The 24,319-nt window shown below is 30.6% G+C and overlaps 2 protein-coding genes across 7 annotated transcripts; both read right to left on the minus strand.

Annotated features, from left to right (window-relative positions):
* On the minus strand, nucleotides 1-6,187 carry LOC105116461 (probable protein phosphatase 2C 59). 4 transcript variants are annotated; one of them, XM_011013841.1, is made up of 9 exons: nucleotides 6,041-6,187; nucleotides 4,362-4,483; nucleotides 3,227-3,354; nucleotides 2,301-2,399; nucleotides 2,034-2,192; nucleotides 1,237-1,323; nucleotides 1,056-1,147; nucleotides 676-750; nucleotides 1-475 (listed from the first exon to the last, which is right to left on the minus strand). In XM_011013841.1, the coding sequence occupies exons 2-9, from the start codon at nucleotides 4,439-4,441 to the stop codon at nucleotides 317-319; spliced, it is 879 nt and encodes a 292-aa protein (XP_011012143.1). In that variant the 5' UTR covers nucleotides 4,442-4,483; nucleotides 6,041-6,187; the 3' UTR covers nucleotides 1-316. The 4 variants fall into 4 exon arrangements, with proteins under 4 accessions (XP_011012143.1, XP_011012140.1, XP_011012141.1 ...); XM_011013838.1 differs by having other exon boundaries at nucleotides 4,362-4,609; XM_011013839.1 differs by lacking the exon at nucleotides 6,041-6,187 and adding an exon at nucleotides 5,109-5,253.
* Nucleotides 6,188-12,089: 5,902 nt separating this feature from the next.
* On the minus strand, nucleotides 12,090-22,394 carry LOC105116462 (Protein kinase superfamily protein). Of its 3 annotated transcripts, XM_011013843.1 has the most exons (14): nucleotides 22,085-22,394; nucleotides 21,748-21,991; nucleotides 21,554-21,595; nucleotides 21,081-21,152; nucleotides 20,804-20,939; nucleotides 20,473-20,630; nucleotides 19,477-19,549; nucleotides 18,740-18,942; nucleotides 18,432-18,593; nucleotides 17,855-18,004; nucleotides 17,389-17,649; nucleotides 16,891-17,166; nucleotides 16,443-16,577; nucleotides 12,090-12,374 (listed from the first exon to the last, which is right to left on the minus strand). In XM_011013843.1, exons 1-14 carry the CDS (start codon nucleotides 22,204-22,206, stop codon nucleotides 12,261-12,263), a joined length of 2,148 nt encoding a protein of 715 aa, XP_011012145.1. In that variant the 5' UTR covers nucleotides 22,207-22,394; the 3' UTR covers nucleotides 12,090-12,260. The 3 variants fall into 3 exon arrangements, with proteins under 3 accessions (XP_011012145.1, XP_011012144.1, XP_011012146.1); XM_011013842.1 differs by lacking the exon at nucleotides 12,090-12,374 and having other exon boundaries at nucleotides 16,079-16,577; XM_011013844.1 differs by lacking the exons at nucleotides 12,090-12,374; nucleotides 21,554-21,595 and having other exon boundaries at nucleotides 16,079-16,577.
* Nucleotides 22,395-24,319: the final 1,925 nt, after the last annotated feature.

A 24,319-nucleotide genomic window follows, 5' to 3' on the forward strand; every position in this document is an offset into this window, starting at 1 on the left:
AAAACCGAAACAGATATGCAATTAGCAAGAGAAAGAAAACGAGTGTCGAGCCACATTTACAGCAGACGGATGAAATGGATAAAACGTAAGACTTCAGACATACAAGTGCACAGTTCTAGCTACCTCAAGACACGATTATGTAAGCTAAAGCATGCAATACACTTTGGCAGCAAATTGACTTCTATCATCTATCTATCCTTGAAAATAATACGATGCTATTTATCATCATGATTGGCTTTGCACCGCATGATTTAATGTTGGCCATATTTATACTTAGGTCAGAATAAAAACCTAGCATAGCACCAGTTCAGCACGCTCACACAGAGCCACCATGAGATGTAGCGCCTTGATTGCCCAGGAAATGAACGACAACACAGGTGATGTTATCTGCACTTCCTCTCTGGTACGCCTCCTGCAACAACCTCTTTGCTGCCTGCTCTGGGTCCGTGATAGGCTTGATCATTTCAACAGCTTCCTGAGGAGAAAGGATGAAGCATCAGATGGTGATGGCAGCAGCAAAACACAATCCTTTGTTTTTATTTTCACAAGCAAAAAACCTTATTAAATTGCATTGAAGGCCACTTTCCACCAGATCATTTGCAAGAAAGAATACAGGAAACCAGTACACCCCGTGATATAAAAGCATAAAGGAAACAAAAAGACATTGTTCCAAACCTCGTTTGTGACAACGTCCCATAATCCATCACTTGCAAGGATGAGAAACTCAAGGGACCTGTCAACCTTTTCCTCCTACAGTTTCCATGAGAATGTCAGTGGCTAAAACATGCTCAAAAGTGAGATGGAGAGGAGAAAAGCAATCAAAGGCTCAAGAACTCTAAAATGCAATGACACTTCAGCAATATTCAAGCATCTGCAGATAAATGACTATCTCCAAAACACGCCACTGTAAACATCTAGGTTTTAGCATATATGTGCTCACGAGCAATGAGACTCAAAAATTTGGAAGATTTATCATTTTAAGATATATCTTAATTTGAATACTGTTAACCATTCTTCCTACATCCCTTGCTCTTTGAATAGATTAAGAATCAGACCTGGATTTCTGGATCAGCAACAACATACTGCTTCAAAAGCCTATCACCAAATGCACGAGAGACAGCTAGGACACCACCAACTCTCCAAGTACCTATCATTATGTTTTCAGTCATCATAAGAATTTATCGCTTAAAAGCTTTCAGTAAGTACATAAAACAAAAGGCTGGGTGAAGTCCTTACCTGCCCACATGACAAATCCTCCAGCATCTTCAATCCGCTGTCGTTCATCAGTCTGATCTGGCTTGTGATCTCGGGAAACAGCAATAGCTGAAGAAAATGGCAAGATAGTTTAATGACTTAATTATTAATAAATAAACAGTCAACACCCCAGTAATAAAAAAATCATCTATAATGCTCCATCCCAAAGCATCTGGTTTTCTCTTTATCTGTATTGCTTCATTGTCATTGTCCTGCTTTAGAAGGCCAATACTAAATTTTCTTGAACTTCATAAATTGCATCTTACCATAGCATACACTTTTATTCCATCAATAATCAAACCCAAGCTATAGAACTTTACAATGGGCAAATCTTTTGCCCTAGTGGTTATCTCTTAAAAAAAAAAAAACACTCTGGGACTACAACTAAAGCTCACAGATTGAGCTCTTCAAATTTCAAAGAAAGATTTTGTATGCATCTTAAAGGTTCACATTGATTTGTATTAAGGCTTCCAAATAACAAGTGAAGTGATACCTACTCATATAACCAAGATTCTACTTCAGCCATCATTTCTGCTTCTGCATTATTCTTTCTAATTCTTGACAACAGCAATGTGGCCTTATGCTATATCATTTCTTTAGACAGTCTCAGATGACTATGAATTGAATCTTTTGTTTGGAATTCTTGGCAATAGCCAACTTAAAAAAAAAAAAAAAAAGCAAACTGGTGGTAGCGATTTTATAAAATGCATCACGTGTTCAAAAAAAATGAAAATGACCCTAGAAGTTACAGATGGTTATACAACTATTGTGAGTCTCACCATTACCACCCCGGCAAATGACAGCTCTGGAATCTCCAACATTAGCAACAAGCAAACGATCACCAACAAGAATAGCTGTAGAAGCAGTTGATCCAGCATCCCTGTTCTGATTATTTTCTGATTTCAGAAATTCAGAGTCTGTGTGATTGTAAGCATCAACTGCCAAAAGAGAGAGCAATTCCAAATTAAACATCGGATTCTTCAAATGAGGAATTATAACTTATAAAAAAATAAAAAAGGAACATTGGCACTAAGGAAATGAGATACCTATAGCTGATTTGGTGTCAGAAATAAATTTTGGATGTTTGATCAGATTGCTAAAAAGGTTGTGTTTCACATATTCAGCAGCTCGTGCACCTCCATGACCTGAAAACCCATAACAGAAAAGTTTGCTTCATTATCACTTAAATCTGAAAAGGAAAATTCTTGCAAAAAATATGCCATGATTATATTACGCTTCAACTAGCTAGCAACAATACAAAAAAACAGAAGGCATGATTAATCATTGACCTAAATAATGGCATAACAAAGTGGTGTGGACCACCTCAGCATAAGTGAAGACTTGATAGTTCAATTATGTCTAGTGACTACTTTAGTGAGGATGCAACATGTCAGTGAAAGCATGATGGTCTCATTTTTTTCTAGATACTTCTTTAGTTGAGGATACAACATGTCAGTGATAGAAAATAATGCACCATATGGCATGTAAAGGAGAACATGGACCCAAGAGGTTGCAAAAGGTATTTATGGAGAATCACAGCATCAGACAAGAAGCTTGCATGGCTAATAACTGTCACACACCAACAATTACTGAGATTAGTGGCAAGTAGGATGCTATAGTTACTAATCAAACTAACATTGCTGCATCATGCATTTAGTGGAAAGTTCCCCTCGTCATATCTCTATTGCATTACACAATCCTGAAAATGAAGATAGTGTTTGGGAGTGTGATAGCAATTGCTTTTCAAAGTGTTTTTTGTTCAGAAATACATCAAAATAATATTTTTTTAATTTTTCTAAAATCATTTTTGATATTGGCATATCAAAAAGATCCAAAAACATTAAAAAAATATTACTTTTAAGCGAAAAAAATTCAAAATTTAGTGAAACGCTGTTTGGAATACAGTTCCAAATGGCCTCGTAATCTTGCTATGTATGTCTACATGAAGAAACACAGAGCATAAGAGGAATACCATCAAAAACTCCAAAAAGACCAACTATCTCTCCATCAACACCATCAATTCTTGTCTCATAAAAATCTTCCATGGAAGATCTCTTCCCTGGAGAGCTTGCATATCCATAACTGAATTTTCCATTCTGACTGTTGCAAAAAACATTTCAAATCAAGACAAATCTTGTGAACTTAGGAAGACAATCAGGGCAGAGGAAGAGGAGAAGTAATCTTTGAGATGCAAAATGAGATCCTTAGAATTATGTAGCACATCACAAATGGCTTACATGAATGCCACTTCTCGATTAATGTTAAAAAAGAAAAACAAATGGGAGAGTAGCAAGAAATGCTGGTTACAAAAATTCAATAATACTCGAGTTAAAAGTTCTATTTCCTATATTTCAAAATTTTAAAGCATCTTGTTTCTGTACGTTCATAGTATTAAATCACATGTCTGAGACAAAATAGTCAAAACCACATGACATGATAATTAATTAGGAAAGTTCATAAAAAATGTCTTGTGGGATTCCAGAAGTTAAGTACAAGAGTGAGCGAGAACATAACAACTCATTCCACCACACACTGGCATATCCAACACGACAAATCTAGTAAAGTCAGATCCATAAAAGAGGTAATCAAGACTTTCTAGCATGCTTCTTTCAAGGCAAGTTACAGATCAAACATGACAAAACTGAGATTTAAGTTGTATTACTCTCATTTTGCACGTTACCGATGCATTGAAAATGACATGCAAAAAAAATCACAGAGAATAATCAAGCAGCTGTAAAATCAACCAAAGAACCAAATATCAACAGAATATATGATACACCTTTCCAAATTTGCGGGCTTTGTATATTCATTAATTTCAAGACTATCTTAATCCAAATTACATGTTCAAAAAAAGAAAAAAAAAAGGTTTCACAATTGGACATTAATCATCAGTCATATATAAGGATCTCATAGCCAGAACTCGTAAGATACTTGCCAGTTACAATCAAATATTAATCAACAAAAAAACAACAACAAAGCAATAACTCATGCCATAAACAACAACATACTACCAAATACACACAATTCATCATTGGTTGCACCAAACCAAACCAAAACATTAGTTTTACGGATCTATCAAAGACAAGGCAGATATAATTAAGAAAAACCTGAGACCGCCACCGCTTACTGGTGTATCATCAGCATAAACTTGGCTTGAAGATGATAAAACTGAATTCAAATACCCCATTTCTTCAACAAAATTACTACACACCTCTCTCCTTAATCACAATTATACAAACAACAACAACAACAATGATGACTGAATTAATAATTTTCCTCTATAATGCACTTTGTTATAATTTAATCCCTCTAATATTTACATTTACTCAAATCATTTCTAATTCAGGAACTTAACCTGCAAAACAATCCAAAGACAAAAAAATTAGGAAACTTAAATAGCTTAAAACACAAGCAAAACCAAACCTAAATTACATTTATTAACCTAATCTCATAAATTATCATACAAATTCAAAAAAAAAATTTAAAAATCATCTAATTCAATAATAATTAAGTTGATTAATTGATAAATCAAAAGTACATAAAATCTAAAAACCAAAGACTCAGAATTCTCAGGAATTACTGTTCAAAAATAGAAATCTAAAAAAAAAAAAAATCAAATCATCTAGCTTTGATCTTCGATTACAATTAGAATCACATTAATTAAGAAAAATTAAATCTTATAAAAAAGAACAAATTACATTTCAAAATTATATATATATATAAAAAAAAAAGCAATAACAATTGCATTAACCAATTAAATCTCCAAAAAAAAAAAAAGACTCAAATTCGTTCCTATTTTACACGATCACAAATAGAAAAAATAAACAAATAAATAAATGGAGTGAGATAATGACCTGAGAGAAAGAAGAGAAACAAAATGCCATGAAGTGAAACGGAAACGCTTAAAAGGCGTTAAAGCACAAAACGACGCCACAGAGAGAGAGAGAGAGGGTTCAGTTTTTAGAGAGAGAGGGAAAAAATGAGAGAGAAGGAGATGGATCAAAATTATTTATTTATTTTTAAGAAATATAGATAGCGAGAAAAGGGGCAGGGTTGTTCTAATTGTTTTTCCAGTGCACGGTAAGGGATTCGTGCGCGTAGCCGTTGCGTGAGGGAAAGGAGACTAAGTCAAGTCCAAATTTGCTACTTTATCATTGACTCCACACGTGGCATCCATGCATGTGAAGGTGTAAGTTTTTCTGTCTTGTGCTGTGGTGCAGCTGAGTGTTTTTGTTTCTTTTCTGTGTTTGCCTGATTGGATAAGTAAAAGTCTTCTTATCCTTTAATTGGTTGTGGTGAATACAATTACGTATTTAAAGTAGTTGGATCTCACATATCCCTTAATGATAAGTTGACCTTTTTATCTTTTGAATTTATAGGTTAGGGTATGGTTATTTTTTAAAGTATTTTTATTTATAAATATATAAAAATAATATTATTTTATTTTTAAAAAATTATTTTTAAAATTAACATATTAAAATAATCTAAAAAGATAAAAAAAATATTAATTTAAAGTAAATGAAAAAATAAAAAAAATTATTTTTTTTAAAAAAATTCTTTTAAAATATAAAAATAAATAAGTTTTTAATGTAATAATCTTACCGGGTCTACAATAATGTTTTGGAATAATCTCATACACTAGTGGAAAAAGATTGATAGAGGGGATACAGAGAAAAATTACTTGTATGAGGTAAATTTATTAAATTTTATTTAATTATTTAAAAATATTTTACACGATCACAAATAGAAAAAATAAACAAATAAATAAATGGAGTGAGATAATGACCTGAGAGAAAGAAGAGAAACAAAATGCCATGAAGTGAAACGGAAACGCTTAAAAGGCGTTAAAGCACAAAACGACGCCACAGAGAGAGAGAGAGAGGGTTCAGTTTTTAGAGAGAGAGGGAAAAAATGAGAGAGAAGGAGATGGATCAAAATTATTTATTTATTTTTAAGAAATATAGATAGCGAGAAAAGGGGCAGGGTTGTTCTAATTGTTTTTCCAGTGCACGGTAAGGGATTCGTGCGCGTAGCCGTTGCGTGAGGGAAAGGAGACTAAGTCAAGTCCAAATTTGCTACTTTATCATTGACTCCACACGTGGCATCCATGCATGTGAAGGTGTAAGTTTTTCTGTCTTGTGCTGTGGTGCAGCTGAGTGTTTTTGTTTCTTTTCTGTGTTTGCCTTATTGGATAAGTAAAAGTCTTCTTATCCTTTAATTGGTTGTGGTGAATACAATTACGTATTTAAAGTAGTTGGATCTCACATATCCCTTAATGATAAGTTGACCTTTTTATCTTTTGAATTTATAGGTTAGGGTATGGTTATTTTTTAAAGTATTTTTATTTATAAATATATAAAAATAATATTATTTTATTTTTAAAAAATTATTTTTAAAATTAACATATTAAAATAATCTAAAAAGATAAAAAAAATATTAATTTAAAGTAAATGAAAAAATAAAAAAATTATTTTTTTTTAAATTCTTTTAAAATATAAAAATAAATAAGTTTTTAATGTAATAATCTTACCGGGTCTACAATAATGTTTTGGAATAATCTCATACACTAGTGGAAAAAGATTGATAGAGGGGATACAGAGAAAAATTACTTGTATGAGGTAAATTTATTAAATTTTATTTAATTATTTAAAAAAATATTTTTTTAATTTAAAAAAATAATTGAATTTTAACTAAAATTGTTATGGTTTTAGTTTGAAAAAAATTATTTTATAAAAAATACTTTTTGTTAAGATTAGTTTGGAAAAATATATATTTGGTTAAAACTGTGGTTGAAATTAAAATTGAACAAAAAATAGTTTAATATGTTTAATTAAAAATATTTTTAAAATTGAGGTCATAAAATAACTAAAAGAGACATGTATTAATATTGATAATTTTTAATTAAAATAGGTTCAGTTTTTAGAGAGAGAGGGAAAAAATGAGAGAGAAGGAGATGGATCAAAATTATTTATTTATTTTTAAGAAATATAGATAGCGAGAAAAGGGGAAGGGTTGTTCTAATTGTTTTTCCAGTGCACGGTAAGGGATTCGTGCGCGTAGCCGTTGCGTGAGGGAAAGGAGACTAAGTCAAGTCCAAATTTGCTACTTTATCATTGACTCCACACGTGGCATCCATGCATGTGAAGGTGTAAGTTTTTCTGTCTTGTGCTGTGGTGCAGCTGAGTGTTTTTGTTTCTTTTCTGTGTTTGCCTTATTGGATAAGTAAAAGTCTTCTTATCCTTTAATTGGTTGTGGTGAATACAATTACGTATTTAAAGTAGTTGGATCTCACATATCCCTTAATGATAAGTTGACCTTTTTATCTTTTGAATTTATAGGTTAGGGTATGGTTATTTTTTAAAGTATTTTTATTTATAAATATATAAAAATAATATTATTTTATTTTTAAAAAATTATTTTTAAAATTAACATATTAAAATAATCTAAAAAGATTAAAAAAATATTAATTTAAAGTAAATGAAAAAATAAAAAAAATTATTTTTTTTAAAAAAATTCTTTTAAAATATAAAAATAAATAAGTTTTTAATGTAATAATCTTACCGGGTCTACAATAATGTTTTGGAATAATCTCATACACTAGTGGAAAAAGATTGATAGAGGGGATACAGAGAAAAATTACTTGTATGAGGTAAATTTATTAAATTTTATTTAATTATTTAAAATAATATTTTTTTAATTTAAAAAAATAATTGAATTTTAACTAAAATTGTTATGGTTTTAGTTTGAAAAAAATTATTTTATAAAAAATACTTTTTGTTAAGATTAGTTTGGAAAAATATATATTTGGTTAAAACTGTGGTTGAAATTAAAATTGAACAAAAAATAGTTTAATATATTTAATTAAAAATATTTTTAAAATTGAGGTCATAAAATAACTAAAAGAGACATGTATTAATATTGATAATTTTTAATTAAAATATGATACATTTAACTATTGCTATTATATCATGAAATAAACAATACTTTATATAATTTTTTTTTATTATTCTATTAAACTATTTGTAATTCCATCACGTACAAAATCTAACCAACAAGGATTATAATTTTCATGGTTTTTTAAGTGTGTAACAATATCAAGTAAAATATTATTAGAAATAAAATTGGAATTGCAATCAAATTATGCAAATGTTATGTCTTCATGCGATATCCTTTTAATATAATTATGTAGTGTCCTTGAATAATATCAAATACTAGTTTTTCAAATAAAATATAATATTTGAGAATTGTTTTTGGATTTTTTTATTTTACTAGGTTGGATCCAGATACTGAGTATTTAGATTTGGGCCAAATTTGATCCGACAGTAAAGATGTTGTCTACTATTCACATGCAACGTGAATGATGGAGCATGTAGAAGATGAATAAGAAGGAAAAGGGGAAGGAAAAAAGGAAGAGAAAGAGAAATAGCAATGGCTGGTGATGGAAACGACAAAAGTCGATGGTGAGCTTTCCTTTATTATGCTTTATTGTGCTTTGTTTTTGTCCTTCTTTAGACACTAGAGAATACAAAAGACAATGAAGAAGAGAAAGAAAAAGAGTAGTGGCTGATGGTGGAAATGGTGGAAGCCGATGGTGGTGAGCTAAGGAGGCTACTCTCCATTGTGCTTTGTTTATGTTATTCTTCTTCGGTGTCTTTGTTTGTTGTGTTTATAAACACAGTTTGCAACTCAGCACAAAAAGCAACTTCAGGTTGCTTATGATTGTCTTGCAAATGAACTATAGATGTTCATGAGTCCCACAAACAGAATGTTTATTTATATTGTTACCAAACATATGACAATGATGTTTTTATGTAAATGTAGCCACAACCGCCAAACACGCATTAAATCAATTTCTATTTAATTTAATTTAAAACTTGATAATAATAAAATTTTGACATATTAAATTCAAATTTTTTAATAAGTTTTTGAAAGATATTATGTGTTTTTTTTTATAAAATTTAATTTGTTCGAGAAGTATCGTAATTTTCAATTATATAATCACCCAAGGCAATGGGATTCTTAGAAAATGTATGGGATTAAAGCAAAGACAATTCTCCTAAGTGAGACCAGATTTTTTGAACATGGTTTAGATGGAGCTAGATTAGTTTAAACTAGCTATTTTGCCCTACTGCACTGCAAATTGTATATTATTTGTTTTCAAAAAAAATTTGGACATGTTGACTATTTTGGTGTCTTTTTACACAATGTTTTGGATATGTTGACTATTTTGATGTCTTTTTACACAATTGTTTTAAATATAAATAAAAAAGCTTATATAAATATTTAATTAAATAAATTGATATATATATATATATGAAAAAAAATAACCATAATTAAAAATAAAACTGAAAAAATTGAAAGATAAATGTAAATTAAGATATTTAACTTCGCATGGAACATTTACCTGGTATTTACTGAATTTATTTATTAAAATTAATTTTTTATTGAATCAAACAATAATATAAATAAACACACATATAAAATTAATTGAATAAAAAAATAGTATTATATAAGACAGAACATGTTAGAAATATTATCCAAAAATAAAAAAATTTATTCTTAAAAATAAAGTTCATATATATAAAACTAAAAGAAAATTATAGATAAATTTAAATAATATCTTCAAAAATTAAATACAATACACACAAAATAATTTTTTGAAAAATATTTATTCAATAAAAACCTATAAAACCTATAGTTTAGATCATGAGATTATGATAAACTAATAGAAAAGAAGTTAAAAATAATCACAAAGCCAATCTTAAAAAAAAATATTAAAAAATGATGAAATAAAAAATGAACGCATTAAGAGTAATAGAACATGATGAAGCTTCAAACGACATAGTTGAAGAACAAGTTTAATCATCGAAAAACATTACATGTACTATCCAAAAAACATGAACACCTCTCGCATATTGACATGTGATGAGCACACACCAACAATATTTTTAATAGAAAATTAATTATCCAATATAAAATAACCAAAATACCTTCCACAAATCTAGGATTCAAAAAAAAAAATGTATAAAAGGACTAAAATGCCCCTATGTATGCTTTATTTTATTTTTTTGTATCTAATTTTTTTTAGTGTATTGTAAGATACGAGAAGACTGAAAAATCATTCATCAACAATTTTATTTTTTTATTTTAAAAGTAAATGTATCATTTTACTATTTAAGTATTTTTGACATAGACATATGCATCCACTAATAATCTTTTAATGATCAATAAGTCATTAAAAAGACTAAATTACCTCCAACACAAAAACATTAATTTTTTTCATTGAATGAAAAATAAGTAATTTCACTATAATAATTTACAATCATTTATATTAAGTGCTATAATCAGATCCAATATATTTTTCTTGAAAAAAATATAATTTTATTTTAAATAGAGTCGTAACTTACACAACTTTTCATTTCATTTACCCTAACAGATGAAATTATGTTATTTTGAAAAATTTCATGTTTGAAGGAAGTTGTAAGCTCTATGGGAAATATTCGAATTCATTGCTTCTTGCGATAGTCTCCAAAAGAGTAATCTTCTTAACTATAATCTTACCTATTCGAGTTCCTCAGTTAGATTTCTCCATTAAGTTTCTTACCTTTTTTCAATAACAATTACTAAATTGAGTTCTAAAAACCTTTGCTTTGACTTATGGCAAGTAATTAAAAATGCGTGTATGAAACGCAGTTAGGCAACTCTTGAAAATAATGTAGAACTACACCTAAAAGAATGCAGAATTCAAATGAGAATTTTAATTGGGGTCCTGACTGAGAATGGTTGGGTAGCATGAGAAACTAATTTTGAGCATATTTGGCTTAGTAACTTAAAGTTAGGATGATAAGCAAAGATGTCACTTAAAAGTGTATTAGAAGCTAAGAAACTCAATTTTGAGTTGCTGCATCATGAGAAGAGTAAGAAATAGTATTGAATTACTTGATTAATTTTTTTTAAAAAAGTTTTTTTTCAAAAAAAAAATAGAATTGATTGAAGAAACCTAGAATTCAAAACTTGGCTCGACTGAATTTCTAATTGATCTGAACAAAATATTAACTTGATCAAACATGATTGATTTAACAAAATATAATCTAAACTTGTTCAAATCAATGCAATAAAAATAGAATATTATTTTAAAAAACATATTTAACCAATGACCCACGAGTCGATCCAAGTACTAGTCGATCTAAACTCTTTTTCCAGATCAATTCTGATAGATTTGAGCATTATAAATGCAACAAATCTTCCAGTGATGTACCCCATGGCATGATTTGGAAAACAGGAAAAACAATAGAAGAAGGTCTTGACAAACTTGCATGATGAAATGTCAATCTTGCCTGATTCCAATTACATAGACAACCATGTTGACGTCCATTGCTCCTTCCATTTATCTATTTATTTATTTATCTCTTGACTCGATTAATAATTTGAGATCTTTCAATAATACATACACAAAATGTGATCCCGTAATAATTATGCATCAACCATATAATTTCCACCCATCTAAACAAAATTGAAAATAAAATAAAATTGAGAAATATGTTGAACCTTGCCAAATGGCTACAGGAGTAGCTTATTCTAACCAAATAGGGTTATTATTAGGGTTATTAAAGTTCCCTAGCAACAAGTAAAATGGATCTTAAGAGGGAGACATGTCAGAGGTAATAAATAAGGGCCTAAAGGTTCTCTGAAGTTTCGTTTCTGATTAAAACTACTCTCTTCCCACCCCATATTGACTGAAAGACAGACAAGAAAATATTTGAATAATTTTGCCATGTGGAAACTCCATTTCCTTTGTCAACACTCAACACCTCTCTCTTGACCTCCTCACCGACAGCACCAAGCATGGAATATCAGATATCTCAATGTCTGTTCACCATCAAAAACTACTTTGGGAGTGGGTTCGTTCTTACATTGCATGCCAAGAACTTGTATGTCTTGTCACTTTGAGAAACGTAAGAGGCATGATGATCATAAAGGAGCTGCTAGATTGGTTGTATCAGATATTATAGTTCATCAGACGTGTGGTTTCTCACCAACTTGTGGAGATGTCTAGAGATACAAATCCAAAAAGTTTCAGGAAGTTTATGGCTGAAGTGCATAATTAATGCTGAAATGATGTTTGAGTATTTAGATTTGGGCCAAATTTGGTCCGACAGTAGAGATGCTCTCCACCATTCACATGCAACGTGAATGGTGGAGCATGTAGAAGATGAATAAGAAGGAAAAGGGGAAGGAGAAAGGGAAGAGAGAGAGAAATAGCAATGGCTGGTGATGGAAACGACGAAGGTCGATGGTGAGCTTTCCTTTATTATGCTTTATTGTGCTTTGTTTTTGTCCTTCTTCTTTAGACACTAGAGAATACAAAAGACAATGGAGAAGGGAAAGAGAAAGAGTAGTGGTTGATGGTGGAAATGGCGGAAGCCGATGGTGGTGAGCTAAGGAGGTTACTCTTCATTATGCTTTGTTTATGTTATTCTTCTTCGGTGTCTCTGTTTGTTGTGTTTATAAACACAGTTTGCAACTCAGCACAAAAAGCAACTTCAGGTTGCTTATGATTGTCTTGCAAATGAACTATAGATGTTCATGAGTCCCACAAACAGAATGTTTATTTATATTGTTACCAAACATATGACAATGATGTTTTTATGTAAATGTAGCCACAACCGCCAAACACGCATTAAATCAATTTCTATTTAATTTAATTTAAAACTTGATAATAATAAAATTTTGACATATTAAATTCAAATTTTTTAATAAGTTTTTGAAAGATATTATGTGTTTTTTTTTATAAAATTTAATTTGTTCGAGAAGTATCGTAATTTTCAATTATATAATCACCCAAGGCAATGGGATTCTTAGAAAATGTATGGGATTAAAGCAAAGACAATTCTCCTAAGTGAGACCAGATTTTTTGAACATGGTTTAGATGGAGCTAGATTAGTTTAAACTAGCTATTTTGCCCTACTGCACTGCAAATTGTATATTATTTGTTTTCAAAAAAAATTTGGACATGTTGACTATTTTGGTGTCTTTTTACACAATGTTTTGGATATGTTGACTATTTTGATGTCTTTTTACACAATTTTTTTAAATATAAATAAAAAAGCTTATATAAATATTTAATTAAATAAATTGATATATATATATATATGAAAAAAAATAACCATAATTAAAAATAAAACTGAAAAAATTGAAAGATAAATGTAAATTAAGATATTTAACTTCGCATGGAACATTTACCTGGTATTTACTGAATTTATTTATTAAAATTAATTTTTTATTGAATCAAACAATAATATAAATAAACACACATATAAAATTAATTGAATAAAAAAATAGTATTATATAAGACAGAACATGTTAGAAATATTATCCAAAAATAAAAAAAATTTATTCTTAAAAATAAAGTTCATATATATAAAACTAAAAGAAAATTATAGATAAATTTAAATAATATCTTCAAAAATTAAATACAATACACACAAAATAATTTTTTGAAAAATATTTATTCAATAAAAACCTATAAAACCTATAGTTTAGATCATGAGATTATGATAAACTAATAGAAAAGAAGTTAAAAATAATCACAAAGCCAATCTTTAAAAAAAATAATATAAAATGATGAAATAAAAAATGAACGCATTAAGAGTAATAGAACATGATGAAGCTTCAAACGACATAGTTGAAGAACAAGTTTAATCATCGAAAAACATTACATGTACTATCCAAAAAACATGAACACCTCTCGCATATTGACATGTGATGAGCACACACCAACAATATTTTTAATAGAAAATTAATTATCCAATATAAAATAACCAAAATACCTTCCACAAATCTAGGATTCAAAAAAAAAAATGTATAAAAGGACTAAAATGCCCCTATGTATGCTTTATTTTTACACACCAACAATATTTTTAATAAAAAATTAATTATCCAACATAAAATAACCAAAATGCCTTCCACAAATCTAGGATTCCAAAAAAAAATGTGTAAAAGAACTAAAATGCCCCTATGTATGCTTTATTTTATTTTTTTGTATCTAATTTTTTTTAGTGTATTGTAAGATACGAGAAAACTGAAAAATCATTCATCAACAATTTTATTTTTTTATTTTAAAAGTAAATGTATCATTTTACTATTTAAGTATTTTTGACATAGACATATGCATCCACTAATAATCTTTTAATGATCAATAAGTCATTAAAAAGACTAAATTACCTCCAACACAAAAACATTAATTTTTTTCATTGAATGAAAAATAAGTAATTTCACTATAATAATTTACAATCATTTATATTAAGTGCTATAATCAGATCCAATATATTTTTCTTGAAAAAAATATAATTTTATTTTAAATAGAGTCGTAACTTACACAACTTTTCATGTATTATATTCAGTGATATAATCATACCCAATATATTTTTCTTGAAAAAAAGCACAATTTTATTTTGAATAGAGTCGTAACTTACACAACTTTTCATTTCATTTACCCTAACAGATGAAATTATGTTATTTTGAAAAATTTCATGTTTGAAGGGAGTTGTAAGCTTTATGGGAAATATTCGAATTCATTGCTTCTTGCGATAGTCTCCAAAAGAGTAATCTTCTTAACTATAATCTTACCTATTCGAGTTCCTCAGTTAGATTTCTCCATTAAGTTTCTTACCTTTTTTCAATAACAATTACTAAATTGAGTTCTAAAAACCTTTGCTTTGACTTATGGCAAGTAATTAAAAATGCGTGTATGAAACGCAGTTAGGCAACTCTTGAAAATAATGTAGAACTACACCTAAAAGAATGCAGAATTCAAATGAGAATTTTAATTGGGGTCCTGACTGAGAATGGTTGGGTAGCATGAGAAACTAATTTTGAGCATATTTGGCTTAGTAACTTAAAGTTAGGATGATAAGCAAAGATGTCACTTAAAAGTGTATTAGAAGCTAAGAAACTCAATTTTGAGTTGCTGCATCATGAGAAGAGTAAGAAATAGTATTGAATTACTTGATTAATTTTTTTTAAAAAAGTTTTTTTTCAAAAAAAAAATAGAATTGATTGAAGAAACCTAGAATTCAAAACTTGGCTCGACTGAATTTCTAATTGATCTGAACAAAATATTAACTTGATCAAACATGATTGATTTAACAAAATATAATCTAAACTTGTTCAAATCAATGCAATAAAAATAGAATATTATTTTAAAAAACATATTTAACCAATGACCCACGAGTCGATCCAAGTACTAGTCGATCTAAACTCTTTTTCCAGATCAATTCTGATAGATTTGAGCATTATAAATGCAACAAATCTTCCAGTGATGTACCCCATGGCATGATTTGGAAAACAGGAAAAACAATAGAAGAAGGTCTTGACAAACTTGCATGATGAAATGTCAATCTTGCCTGATTCCAATTACATAGACAACCATGTTGACGTCCATTGCTCCTTCCATTTATCTATTTATTTATTTATCTCTTGACTCGATTAATAATTTGAGATCTTTCAATAATACATACACAAAATGTGATCCCGTAATAATTAAGCATCAACCATATAATTTCCACCTGTCTAAACAAAATTGAAAATAAAATAAAATTGAGAAATATGTTGAACCTTGCCAAATGGCTACAGGAGTAGCTTATTCTAACCAAATAGGGTTATTATTAGGGTTATTAAAGTTCCCTAGCAACAAGTAAAATGGATCTTAAGAGGGAGACATGTCAGAGGTAATAAATAAGGGCCTAAAGGTTCTCTGAAGTTTCGTTTCTGATTAAAACTACTCTCTTCCCACCCCATATTGACTGAAAGACAGACAAGAAAATATTTGAATAATTTTGCCATGTGGAAACTCCATTTCCTTTGTCAACACTCAACACCTCTCTCTTGACCTCCTCACCGACAGCACCAAGCATGGAATATCAGATATCTCAATGTCTGTTCACCATCAAAAACTACTTTGGGAGTGGGTTCGTTCTTACATTGCATGCCAAGAACTTGTATGTCTTGTCACTTTGAGAAACGTAAGAGGCATGATGATCATAAAGGAGCTGCTAGATTGGTTGTATCAGATATTATAGTTCATCAGACGTGTGGTTTCTCACCAACTTGTGGAGATGTCTAGAGATACAAATCCAAAAAGTTTCAGGAAGTTTATGGCTGAAGTGCATAATTAATGCTGAAATGATGTCAAAGGAAAATCTATGAACCTCAGGCTTCAATGCCATGCGTATAAGCATTGCGGTCCACAACTCTGGGGCCAGCTTTACTGCTTGACGTAGATAGTGAAAACCCTTGGCAACTCTCGTGTGTGTGGCATTTACCTGCAAAGTTGAGGTTAGAAAGCAAATAACAAAACCTAACAACAACCTCTCCAAACATGACAGCACAAAATCTTCCTATGCAATATTCTTTCTTCGGTTTCATGACTGTGTTTGTATTAATAACCAATCAATAGAGCTCTAAATTGAACTTTCTGTAGTTACGTGTGGTTTATTTGTAACAGAGCTGCAACCTGTATTCGTCTGTTACAACCTGCATTCAGGAATTTATTCTAGGGTCTACAGAACAATGAATTCTCTAAGCTATCAATAGCCAGATTGTAAGATCAGAGCAACAAAGTGGTTTTTAACAAACCTCAGAGTCTGATGCCTCTCTTGCTTCAGGTTTCTCATTTAACACGCCAGCAACTTCATCCTGTAGAAAAACATCTGCTGCTTTAATCACATCACGGAGAAGAAAAACACGCACCCTGCCACCCTTTTCAGATAAAATGAATAGCAAAAGATCTTCTGTGGCATTAACAACAGCACGCATGTCAAATGATTTCCATCCCAGCGGATCTGAAGAATTTTCTTCAGAATCAGGGGACTCTTCAGTTGAGTCTGAAGCTTGTACAGATATTGCTTCCCCCTGGAACAAGACAGAAACGACTTCAGGAGATTACTCAGAACAGAGGTACATCAATTTGATCAACCATATTAAATTACATATTATAATCAACCTTCGAAAACATTATTAAAATAAAAGAAAAGGAAAAATTATACTGGCATGAATGTCTTTCACTATAAGATAAACAATGCAAGCATTATGGCATTAGAAGTCTGTCGAATTGTGAGTTCTGAAGTAACCAACCAGGCGCTCTAACCGATTCCATCTTATAGATCCATCATTGCAGATGAGAAGTTCTCTCAAAATTCTTCTCATATCAGGATTTGAGTCTGCCAAAAGCCTCCCTATTACAAAGGGATATGCTTTTTCAACAACTTTGAAATTAGAGTCCAGAAGTTTTGCTGTGCCTTCAAGTGATCCAAGTGCTCTTATCACCAGTGCATAGTCTGGGGGAAGTGAGAAGTTGAATTCATACATAACATCATATAGTTGGTTCATTATGGCCTGAAACCAAGGGAAAAGGTCAACATGAGCTTTGCAGAAGAAGAGAAAGAGAGATTAGAGGCATAGCAGATTCCTAAAAATCCATTAAGCCATGAGGCTCACTATTCAGTGCTTCAACATCATACAAATTTACATAAATTCTTCCCTTTCTTTTTTGTGTGTGTGTGTGGATGTATGCAAGGGAACATGGACTGCAGGTGCAAACCTCAAAATCTTGAGACTGTCTTGTCCCATCACCAAAGGATGCTTGCAGTGCATCTGAAATTGATTGTATGTCAATCCCTTCAGGAATAAATCCCAAAGAAAGAAAGTCATTTGCCAAACCCAGAGAGTCACGATTAACAAAGTGCACAAGCTGAAAGAAATGCAAATGCATCAACAAATGCAAAATCTCAATTTTAAAGCAAATTGCATGGAAGCATTCAGCAGCAGCAGCATATATCAAAGACAAGTAAACTTGCACAGAAGCATTCATCAAAAGCATATGCACTCTTAAGCCACGGAAGTTTTAACATTACATGAAGCAGCTTGTAGTAATTTAGGTGACAAAAATGAAAGCATGATAGGCCAATCACTTAAATTGACAAATCATGTTAAAATATGGCTGTGATAAGGAATTGAACTGACATTTGAATTCATCAGAATTTGTCCAGACTGGAAATATTTAACAACTAATATACTATCTACAAGAATACTTAAAAAAGTTTGATTAGTAAAAGGTCTACAAGCATAACAAAAGGCTAGAGTTGGTATACAAGAAAATTACTAATAGAAGTCATTACCACTTGAATAAGTCCCACACGGTAATGGCGAGGAATATCCCCCATCATTCCAAAGTCAAAATATGCCAGAGAGCCGCTGTCAGTAGCAACAAGGTTCCCTGGATGAGGATCAGCGTGGAAAAAACCCTCCTCAAGCAACTGCCTCAAAGAGCAGTATAATCCCTTTAAAACCAATAAAAACATTAATAGTTCATCTACTAATCCATGATATGAAAGGCTTGAGATTTTAGTTAACACAAACAAGGAACAAATGATGATCATTATGATCTGTCGAGGTAAATAATTAGGACTGCCCTATATCAACATACCAGGTCAATCAGTTTCCTTCTGTTCAAACATGCCCTCTCCAGGGCAGCTTGATCAGTTAGTTTGATTCCATCTATCCATTCCATTGTAAGAACAGCCTTGCGAGTGAATTCCCAATATATTTTAGGAACTTTAATGCAATTTTCTTTCTCATTTTTCACAGTATTACCAATTGTAGCATTTTGATGACTTTTTGGATCATTACCTGATGAAAACAAGCAGAGTTCATTAATCTGAATTTGCATGCTTGAGAAAGTTACCAGATGAAAATCATCGGATACATATAATAACAGCCAACACACAGCAATACTCACTGACGGGGAAAAAATGGAAATTAACCTCATACACAATGAGTGACTAATGAGTTTTCATAAATGAACTTCACAAGAATTATAAAGGCAACTTCCACACAAGCTACATATAGGCAGCACAAGAGTTATAAAGGCAACTTCCACACAAGCTACATTTGACCATTGGCTTTTCATGATTCAAATTTAACTTGCAAAATATAAATATAGGAATGCTTTATGGGTTTGTTGTTCAATAGTTAATTTACACCTTGTAATGAAGAAGATACCTCAACAGTGGATTGATCGAAATGCGTCGTTATACAAGGGTTAAAAACTTTGGAATTCAAACAGGACACTGAAAGTCATATAGGACATGCTAATGGCCTTTGCAACTTAATCATCATCTACACATGAGTAATAAGGGTGAAAGAACACGCATAGGTCATCACCATATAGAGAAGCAAAGCGTTCAGCATTTTTCCCCTCCAGGATGTAATCAATTTCATCAAACATGTGCCTGACCTGTTCATTCAAGATAGACCTGAGGATGTCCATAAGCATGTACAACCTCATTAAAAAGAATGTGAAGATGCTATGCACATAAACAAAAACTGAGGAATATATAGCATGAATAAAATTCTAAGCAATTCATGTCCATATGTGTTCCTGTTTGTGTGTGTGTGTGTGAGGCCACTCCTTAAATTTCCTTTTTGTCTGTTCAGTGAAAAGTAAGCTCCACTTGTTGTGATTTGCTATTGTCATAAAACTAAGAACAGCAAAACTTGGTAATCTAGATCTGAGATGTACTTTACCCTACAATTATCTAAATATTATGGAACTATGAAGGTGGGGACAAAGGAAATCTTGTATCAATAGTACATCTCCCAACACCTGGCCTCACGTAGGCCATTAGCTAAATCTATTCAAAGACACACGGAACAGACCTTAGTACTGAAACTTAAATTCCTTGTTGGCATATCAAAAGAATTGTCAAAGCTTTTTCCTAGACGTGTTCTAAATTCCATGCACCAAGCTGCCCAGCCTGATCTTTCATTGAATTCAAGAATGACAGCATGTTTTGGGGTTCATTGGGAGGCCTATTGGGCTTCAAACTACACGGTAGGGATAGCCCACCCTCTCATCCCTCTCCCTCTAATCCTAGTGTGCTTGGTGGGAGCCAGAATGAAGCTGGGTCACCTTAAACCATTTCAAGTGACTGACCTAACCAGTTAGGCAAGCTAACATAGTGCCAAGTACAGCGAGTGCTTTCATAATAGCTAATAAAATAAGAAACCCTTTAAACTGGCAAATAGAAATTGATATATTTTTTCATGGTCAAAAAGTCCGGTCCAGCAAGATGTATTTAATCTACTCCAAAAAGGTTTTTGGAATTCAAGAGTATGGTATGCACATGATACTTCTATTAACTTTCTTGCATATCTCACCATCTCATTCACTGCTACTAATAGATCCTTGCGTGCCTTTGCAAAACGCTTTAATTGGCCGCCAACCATGCGGAATAACAGGGCATCAAGAGTTAATAAAAGATGCATACCAGGTCTCTGCACTTTAACCGCTACGAGTTCACCAGAATGCAGATGAGCTGCAATACTTGAAACAAGTGGAAGGATTTAGTTTACTTTCTTAAAAGTCAAAACAAAAGGATCCTCTCCCAAACACCAAGATTCCCCTCTTAATTATAAAGGTAAGTTGATATTTTATACAATTAAAATAAGGGTGTGTAATCTTCCCACTAAGCAGAAGAGATCATCTAACCTTTATACACCTGTCCCAAAGATGCTGCAGCAATAGGCTTTGGACTAATGTCAGCAAATATTTGTGTAATAGGGCGACCCAGCTGGGATTCAATTGATTTAATTGCAACATGAGTTGAAAATGGTGGAATTTGATCCTAGCAATAAGGTAAGGACTTGAACTATAAGACCAAGAAAATAAGTAAAAAATTACAAAATCTCCAATTGTAAAGTCTAAGTCGTGAAATCAGATCATACAACCCACAAATGGAATCACTTGTGGAAGAAGGAAGCCATACCTGTAGTTTAGCAAGCTCTTGACAATACACAGTTGGCAATATATCTGGTCTAGTGCTAAGAGCCTGTCCAAGCTGTAAATTCAAATGGATTGAATAAGAGAGCAATTCTATCCCATTACAGAATTTTATGCTGTTTAATTCTTCAATCCTAAAAGCTATCGATCCAAAACTGGAGAAACTATTGTGCTGCAATTATTATTATGATTTACGCCTCATTCCATTCAATGCACTACGCAGATGATGTTCCAAAGTTTCACATCCACATATGAAAGAACCACTGCTGGCTCCTAGAAATTCAAGTAACTTGCCAGCTTTTCCAATCAAGCAACAACTTATTAAATTTTCCATCACCACCTAGAATGGAAAACAAACTGATGACATTTCCAGTAGCATTTAGCATGATAACTTCACATGCCAACATAAGATGCGGAAGGAAAAAGAATTACAAACAAATTCACAAGAATTGCACTTTCCTTGACGTAAAAAGGTCCCAAGTGGATCAAAGTTTCACGAAACTGCACAAAAATCATAACCCAATTGCAATAAATTTCCTCTTTTCACGTAATCAAAATTGGAAAAAAATAATTAAACTAATCAAACAAACAAGTGACGTAATTTATTACATGTCGAGCATAAAAGAAAGACAGAAACAACAGAATTGCTATACCTTAACAGCACGTTTTTTGATGTCATGTACGAACAACTGCCAGGCGGTAAGTTTCAAAACATGAAAAGAAATGATAGTTGCTCTATATAAAGCTAAAAAGGGACCGAATCTATAAATTATTGAATCTTTTTTAGAGCTATAACTAAGAGCTTGTTTAAATTCACTTTCCAGTGATTCTTTCCTCAGTTTCGCATACTCCGCCGATGGCCTTCCGCCGTGTACACTCGTATACGCCGTAGAAAACCTGCAAAACAAATAAATAACAAAACAAGAGAAATGATGGAAAAACTCTAAAATTCTTTAAAAAATGCTAAAAATTCTCTTCAAATTCAATTACGATTTTTGATGCGGAAATTGATTGCGCTGAGAAGTGAAATTTCGGATGATTGTGGAGGCGCTGTCATTGGAGAGAAGAGAGAGTTGGCGGTGACGCTTGAGATAGACAAAGGCATTCCTCATTGGGTGAGATGGGATCTCATCAAGATTGAGTAGAAGAGAGTGAAGGCATCAGAAGGAGAGTTTGCGCAGTAGGTGTTTGCCAAAATGCTTACACGTAGACAAGCGGGCAGGGGGCTTTTGGGAGGGAGGGAGGGAGTCTGCTTGGGCATTCAATAGCTGACACGTTTGGGCTATTTGGCAACTGTAGGGAACAGTTACACCATAATGAAGTTGTGGATAACTGGATATATATGCGTTGGAACAATTACCATTTCAATTACATTATAATTTCAATTTCTTTTTTTTAAAAAAAAAAAAAAACACTCAAAGACATAGGTTTCCATGGCACAAACTCGCACTTTAATAAAGAATTGCAGTGAAATATTCGTTTAATTTTTTTAAATAATTATTTTAATTTAATAATTTAAATTATTATTTAAATTTTGATATTAATTTTAAACAAAATCTGTTATATTTTAAATTTATATTATTTTTTAATATGATCTCTCACATTTTAATCCAGTAACTTAAATTTTTAAATAAAATTTCAAGATATGATTTATATTATTTTTTAATACAATTTCTAACTTGAAATTTGTATAAGTTCGTACTATTATATGCTTAATTTTTTATTAAATAAATAAAAATGATAAGATTTAAATTTATGATTACTTAGTTTTTAAAACTGTGATACAATATTAAAGAATCATCTCAACCTAACTACTTAAACTATTAAATAAGATTTTGATAAATAATTTATATTATTCTCTAACACTTTTTTCAAACAAATTCATTAACTTATTTTAAGGGTAATATAATTTTTTCCTTGATATATAAAATATTTCAATCAACTTATAAACATCCAACTAATTCTCTACACCTTGAATAGTGCTTATAAAATAAAACTTACACCTTATATTATATGACAATTAATATTGATGAGTAAAAAAAAGTTGAATCGAAACCGTATATCCTCTATCCACTTTACCACCTAACTAATCATATATATTTTTTTAATAATTCATTAGTTATTATTAAATTTATTAAAAACAAATTGATCCTCACACCTTTTTTTCAAAATAAATAACTTATTTACCGTTAAAAAAATATAAAGCTTTCCTTCACAGGATTTGTAGTCCTTTTGTTGTTAAAAGCATAATAAAATAACTTTAATTACTCTTAAATTCATAAAATTATTAACTTAGCTTTAAGGGTTATTTTTATTTTTTCATCAAGGTTTTTTTTTTGTTATAATCATATTAACACACAAATTTTTGATATTTTAACAAATATACATATTATATTTTAAAAAATCAATTGATGTTTGCTAACAAGTAAGAGTTATATACGTTATAAGCAATGCATACAACCTCCTATGACAGGTAAAAGGTCCAACTATCATGTCATATGGGTCAAGTTAAGGGTACACGTGTGGTATTTTGAATAATAATTCATTAATAATAATAAAAAAATTATTTTCTTTTTTTTTTCTGTCTCTAATCATAGAAAATCACAGTAATCCAGCTAAAATAAAATATTATCCTTTCATTTTTTTTCTTAAGTCTGGTAAATTAAAATGTTGTCCTTTCATTTTGTTTTTATCTCAATTATAATTTTTATTCTTTTAATTATAATTTATTTGTTTTGAATCCTTTTTATTGTTTTTTTTTAATTTCATCCATTTATACTTGTTTTATTTGATTTATACTTGTTTTATTTGGTTTTTATATCAAATATGGTCCTTGTTTTTATATTGTTATTTTCTTAATTGATTTCTTTTCAATTTCATTTCTCATTATCTCAATTCATTTTATTTTTATGTTAAATTTAGTCCTTATTATTTTAATATTATTTTTTGCTTTGAATTCTTTTTTGAAATTAATCTTATTTTATTTTTAGTTTGGTCCTTCAACATTGAATTTGTTAAAAATTGGGTTTTGTAGTTTTTTATGTGTAGTAATCTCGATTTTATGACCTGAGTAACAAGTATGAAATGTTAATCCAGATTGATATTGGTAATTTTTCTTTCTTTTTTTTCACTAATTTTTTTTTTCAATTTTATGTTTTAACATTGGATTTATTAAATATTGAGCTTCTTAATTATAATTTTTATTCTTTTAATTGTTATTTATTT

Source organism: Populus euphratica, unplaced genomic scaffold (genome assembly GCF_000495115.2).
Source record: "Populus euphratica unplaced genomic scaffold, PopEup_1.0 scaffold968.1, whole genome shotgun sequence".
NCBI classification, from domain to species: domain Eukaryota; kingdom Viridiplantae; phylum Streptophyta; class Magnoliopsida; order Malpighiales; family Salicaceae; genus Populus; species Populus euphratica.